This window comes from Eubalaena glacialis, chromosome 10 (genome assembly GCF_028564815.1).
Source record: "Eubalaena glacialis isolate mEubGla1 chromosome 10, mEubGla1.1.hap2.+ XY, whole genome shotgun sequence".
Taxonomy (NCBI): Eukaryota; Metazoa; Chordata; class Mammalia; order Artiodactyla; family Balaenidae; genus Eubalaena; species Eubalaena glacialis.
In genome coordinates this window covers 71,795,318-71,801,942 of record NC_083725.1, presented here as the reverse complement: position 1 = coordinate 71,801,942, position 6,625 = coordinate 71,795,318, and the positions used below count along the sequence as shown (strand labels likewise).

At 44.3% G+C, this 6,625-nt stretch overlaps 1 protein-coding gene across 1 annotated transcript; it reads right to left on the bottom strand.

Annotated features, from left to right (window-relative positions):
• On the bottom strand, window positions 1-987 carry LOC133099353 (olfactory receptor 51D1). The gene is given in 3 exon segments (XM_061202944.1): window positions 1-105; window positions 107-558; window positions 561-987. Coding segments are annotated over 3 exon segments (984 nt in total).
• Window positions 988-6,625: the final 5,638 nt, after the last annotated feature.

Below are 6,625 nucleotides of genomic sequence, written 5' to 3'. Positions count from 1 at the left end.
TCACCTGCCATCCTGTAAGAACATATGGAGGACCCGTGAATGAATCTCCTTGGTTTTGGCTCCATAGACTATAGGGTTAACCATGGGTGGTAGTAGTAGATAGATAGGTATTAGCCGTAATCACACGGAGAAGGGAAGTAGGGCCACACAGCCTGTGTACCACCGAGAGCCTGATGAGGGGCACATAGAAGACCAGCACAGCACAGAGATGGGAGATGCAGGTGTTGAAAGCCTTGAGTGCTGCCCCCCGAGAGGACAGCTCCAACACAGCCCTCAGAATGAGGATACAGGAGAAGCCAGGGAAGAGAGAGTCGACGCCCATGACCGCGAGGATGATGAAGAGCCCGTACACCACACTGACCATGGTGTCAGTACAGGACAGCTTCATAATATCTTGGGGCAGACAGAAGGAGTGTGTGACAGGGTGTGTTTGGCAGTATGACAACTGCTTCAGGATGAAGGGCAGGGGGAAGAAGAATACAAACCCTCTGGTCAGGGCAGCTAGTCAGATCTTGGTGACCGTGGTGACCGTAGGCCCCGTGAGCACAGAAGCATGCGCAGTGGGTGGCAGATGGCCACAACGTGGTCAAACGCCATGGCCAGCAGGACAGCTGACTCCATGGCTGACAGAGCATGGATAAAGCACAGCTGGGCCAGACAGACGTTGAACTCGACCTCCTGGACGCCCATCAAGAAGAGACTGGCCATCTTGGGCATAGTAATGGAGGAGAGGACTAGGTCAATGTTAGAAAGCACGGCCAGAAAGAGGTACATGGGCTCATGCAGGCACCTTTCCACACGGATGATGAGGACAATGGCCAGGTTGCCCAGGGTGGCCAAGGCATACATACAACACAGTGGGAAAACCAGCCAAAAGTGGACATTAGGTGCCAGGCCAGGGATGCCCACCAGCAGGATGTATGCTGGGTAGACCAGAGTTCCATTTGGTGTGGCCATGGCAGGAACCAAGAATCAAGGTTTCTGCATCCCAAGTCCAGGGTCTATGAAAGGGAAAAGGAGAAACATCACTCAGTCATGGCTCAGAGGAGAGAAAGGACTTATTAGGAAAGGACACTGAAACAGTGAGGGCAGCAAACAAAGCCTAAGTACTTCTGGTAGTTCTGAACTCCAGCCTCCTTCTACTCTAATTCTTCACAGACATACCCCCCTGGGGGTCCCATTAATCTCAGTGTGTGAAGCCCACTCAGAACACACGTGCAACAGCTCTTCATTTCCAGAGCTGATGTTGCTGACCACAGACACCGCTCTTGGCCACTTCCACAACACAACTGCCAGGCTTGCACAGGTCCTTCCAGATCCCAGCTTCTCTAGTGCATGTTAGGGTTAGGGTCTGTCTGAGTTCAGAGTTTGAGGTTCAGTCTGTGGTTGCCTTTAAGACTCACTCTAATCTGATTTTAGGATGGGAAGCAGGGGGTCAGTCTGAGCCTAGATTTCAAGAGATAGGTTTGTGTTTCAGCCTGAGTACCATTTCTCAAAATTCCTTGATAGAATCATCTGAAGTGGTTATTGAAAACACTATCTCTCCAGGTCCTAGTCCAGGCCCAGAGAATCAGATTTTCCAGGGGAAGGGTCCAGAAATCTGGCTAAAAAACAATAAATCCCTTCTCTCCAGGTGACTTTTTTTTTTTTAATCAGAAAAATTTGGCAAAAGCTCTCTGTTCTTCTGGAAGGTGGGGAGATAGGAGTGAAGAAAGACTATCATTTCCAGCCCCCAACAAAGAATGGAATATAGTCTTTCATTGGGATCTCTCAAGGCCCACATGAGAGTCAGTCCCAGATTGTGCTTGGCTGGGCTGTGACATGGAAATCAGATACAGCTGAGACATGAAGAGAAAATCAGTCTGTGTTGCCACCAGTGCACTGTGATATCCACAAGCACATCCTCCTTCCTCCACTACCCTCCCTGGGGAGCACAGAACACCCCAAGCTCAATTTCCTTTCTCTACACAGACCACTCTGTTCTAAGTCTCTGTCCTGAGATGCAAACCCATATAACCTGCTGCCTCTTCATAGTTCTACATGGATAGCCTAAGGGCCTCACATTCATCTTGTCCCAAACAGGACCCCTCTGAATGGTACCAATGGGTCACCCAAGTCATCCTGGTCAGGGAAGCTAGTCCCATCTTGATTTCTCTGCTCTTTCTCTTCCACTGTGATTTTGTTTTTCCAAGTAATCAACTGTGCCTTTCCTTTTATTTAACACATCCTCCCTCCCTACCAACCTCATTATATCACCCACTCTGCTCTGATTATGAAAAGAACTTCCTAACTCACCTCCCTGCTTCCAAACCCAGACACTTCAATCCACCTTCTACATGGCTGCCATCTAAATGGCAAAACTGGACATGTCAGGCTCCTGTTTAGCAAGTTCCAGGTGACTCCCATAGCCTTCAAGATCGAGGTGGAATTCCACAGTCTACATTCAAAGCCCTTCCCAATGTGGCTCCCACGTAACTTTCCAGCCCAGCTTCTCAGTTTGTTTCTTCATTACCAGCCGCCACCACACACACACACAAGTATTTTTCTCCCGCTAAATTAATCCCCCTTGCCTTGTTTTTTCAGTGAAGGGTGGGCAGCTGGAACTGGGGAGTCCTTCCTGGCACAAGGGATAGACAAAGTTTGGAATGAGCCGCACAGTGGTTTGAAGAAACTCCTCTTTGGGAAGGTCACTGAACCAGGTCTGGGATCCAGACATTGTAATCAGGAAGAGTGCCCGCTGGCAGATGTCTCCAAGTAACAAGGCTGTCTGAGCAAAGACCAGGCTTCCTCAGGTAATGCATCCTCCCTGCCTGGGTCTCCGCGAACTTCCCAGGGCCCAGGCAAGACTCCCCTCCCCTCCCCTCCCCTTTCCTCCCCACCCTGGGCTAAGCCTGGCACACTCACCAACAATGCTTCCGCCCCAGGCAGCTGCCCTTATATAGCTTCCCTGGGGGCCCTAGGGAGCGTGAGGGATGATGAACAGTGAACTACTCCAGGCTCCCTGGGAGCACCGCTCTGCTCAGGCGCCCAGGTAAATATGAACCCAGACTCCTACCCCGGGGAGCTGCACTCTGTTACTAGTCTAAGGCCACCTTAGGAGATTAGAGGTAAGGGGAATGCAGTGGAGGTGAGGGATGACCTGCACTGGAAGAAAGGAGCTACTGGAATGGAGGCGTGGGCGCGCACCTAAAAGCACACAGACGTGTGAATACGCCTGCTCACTCTCAGACGCACTACGCAAGGGGATCCAGCCCTGTGCTCAGGTACTGCCTCTCGCTTCTTGCTGCTGCCCCCTTATGGTAATGTAGGCGAATTGCAGCCTCGTGGCTACTTGGGCACTGACTGAGGATGATGAACCAAGGACCTAACTTACCTTGAATCTGAGCTCCTGCCACTGCACTACGGCTGCTCCTTAGTTCACACTTCTCTCCCTAATAAGCCAACTCTTTATCCCTCGGGCTGCTAATAATGGCTCTCCTGCCCCCCGCCCCCAAATGAGACAGTGTAGAATGGTTGTTTAAATGTGGGGCTCTATCAGGAAACAGACTTATGTCCAAATCTGGGCTCAATCACATACCATCCTTAGCCTCAGTTTGATGCGAAAAATAAAATGAGATACTAGCAATTCTCCAGTGAATGATTGTGTTCATTATTATTGCTCAAAACAACTGGAAGAGCCAATGAAATAGGAGGAAATGCAGTTGAGATAGTGCTACAACAGCCAAAGGAAGAAAATACATTGAGGGGGAAGAGTGGACAGCAGTGCAGAAGGCTGCTTAGAGATCAAATAGTATGAGGACTGAAAATAAAAAGTCACTGGTTACCTTGGGAAGAACTGTTGAGGTGGGTTGGTAGGAATGGAGTCCTGAATACAGCAGAGTGAGGAGTGAGTGAGTTGGGAAGAAATGGAGAAAGTGGGTGTAGACCAGTATTTTGAGAAGTTTGTATGTGAAGAGAAGGAGTGAAATGGGCAATACATGAAGAATTGATAGCTCTAAGGAGAGTTTTTAAATTTGTATTTTGGAGCTTAAGGAGATTAAACACAAGTAAATGTCAACAGGATGGAGTTAGTAGAGAGGCTCCCTGTCCTTTATTTCTCATATTCCTAGTGGAGTTCATCAACGCTGTGACCCAGGTAGACCCTCTGTCCTTCCCCCTCTATATAGTGACCATGAGAAATCTTAATTGCTCCCATAGCATCACCCAAACAGGGAAAACCAATATCCTGAACTCCAGACATGGTAATGTCTATTGGACATCACTATTTAAGCATCCTTCAGGCACCTCAAACTCAGTGCCTCCAACTAAGTTCATTATCTCTGATCTGCAGTCTATGCCCCCAATCTGTGTTTTCTGTTCCCTGTCACAGAAATGACTCTGTTGCCCCAGCCAGGAAACTAGAAGCCTTCATCTCTGCCTTCTCCCTCTCTCTTACCTCTCTCTGATCCCATCCAATCAGTCACCAAGTTCTCTTTAATTTACATCCTGGTTATCTCATGAATCAGATTATTTTTCTCGGTCCCCTTTGCCTCCTAACCAAGATAATCTCTTGCCTAGACCATCAGAATAACTTGTTCACTGGTCAGCCTCACTGAAGATCTTTCCTACCAACTCACTGTCCACACTGTGGCCAGTGTGATCTTCCAAACACAAATCAGTTCGTAACATTTCCCCATTGACTTTAGAATGAAAAGTTGAAGTTCACACTCCATAACCCAATTCTTAAACCTTCTTGTGCCATCTCAGTGCACATTTCCATCCTATCTTCAACCATTCTACCTCCCTTTTTGCATGCCAAGTAACAGGCACACTGAAATTATCCCCCTGCTTCAATGTGCCACGCTTTCTCTCACCCTTCAGCTTTCGCATATGTTTTTCCACATGGTAAAAATACTCATCTTACTTCCTGTTTTTATTAATTCTTAGCTTTCAGATATCTGTTTAAACAACCTTCCTGAGGAAGATCTATTCTGGGCCCTAATCTTGATGTAATCACTTTACTTTTTTTCCCTTTGTTTCACTTAAAAACTTTAACGTTATGAGATTAATTATTCTTCATAATTCCAAACAGATCATATCCTCCTATTTTTGTAGGGGGGGATGGACACTGATGTGTACATTTAAAAGGAGAGCTTTACATAGCCTTCTTTCATTCACTCTTATTACAGAAATTATTGGTCCTCTTTTTGATGTTCACTCATAACTCACAATTCAGTTACTTCAACTGAGTCATGTTTAATGGGCCGGTCCCCTTAAATTTTTATTAGTAATGTCAAACACCAAGTTGGCACAATTTTTGAATGAAAATTTTTCATGGGAATTTTTCAAGCATTTTTTCACTTGTTACAGTCACAAGAATAGTATCTTACTGCATAAGGTGAACTTTTAAAATAATAGTATATCTCTATATTTTTGTTTCATTATTTTCCACAAGAAATAAGGAAAAATTCATTCAACATAAACAGAGTGTTAAAATGTCCAGCCAATAATGGAGACCTCTGGCCAGGGATATACTCAAATTCTTGGCTTAGGAGATGCTCAGTTATATGAACTTCCTGATAATAATTCCCCAGCCCCATCTCATGACCCACCAACTGTCCCTCAATATGGTCCTACACTGGCATTCTTTCAGTTCCTCAAATGAAAGTTCTCTTTTCTTACACCCACTTCCAAGCACTTGCTTTGTCTGGAATAGTCAACCTCTTTGTTTCCCTCCTCTACATATTAACCATTCTTAGATTCCACTGTAGGTACTGTTTCTACAAGGAAATCTTTCCTGTAAGAAAATGTTCTCTTGTTTCCAAGGGTATCCAAATTCCTTTTGCAGATGAATAATTCCATTGTTTTTTGTTAGGAAACACTGATGGACATGGCCTTACAAAGCCACAGACAGCCCTCATGAAAGAGAATATGGCTTTAGAAATGATTCTTTACATTAATAACTTGTATTAAGGCAAGAAAAAGAAATATATAGCATGAGAGTTAGAAAAAAATTATATTGGGTTGGCCAAAAAGTTCGTTTGGGTTTTTCCATAAGCTGTTACGGAAAACCCAAACGAACTTTTTGGCCAACTGAATATAATCATTATTTGTGGATTAGTGACTGAATATGTATAAAAATCCAAAAGAATCCATTGATAAATAATTAGAATTAACAAGTACAAAGAGATTGCAAATTACAACGTCAATATACAAAATTCCACTGTATTTCTTTATAAAATAGACATGGTTTTATTAAAACAGCATTTACAATAGGAGAGAAAAATCACATATCTAAGAATAAATCCAGTAAAGGATACAGAGAAACTTCTACACAGGAAACCAGAAGGAATCCCTAAGAGAAACTGAAGAAGAGCTAAATAATGGAAGAATAAACTATGTTCTTCTATTGGAAAACTCAACAATATTAAGAATTTAATTGAAGAATTTAATTATCTCCCCCAATTTTTCTACAGATTCAATGCAATCTCATTAATATCCTAACAGGTCATTTTGTAGAACTTGATAAGTTTAATGAAAATTTTATAGTGAAATGTAAATTGCTGAAAATAACCACAACACTCTTAAAGAATTGGACCAATGTGGGAAGACTTGCTATATCAAATATCAAGCCTTATTATAAAGC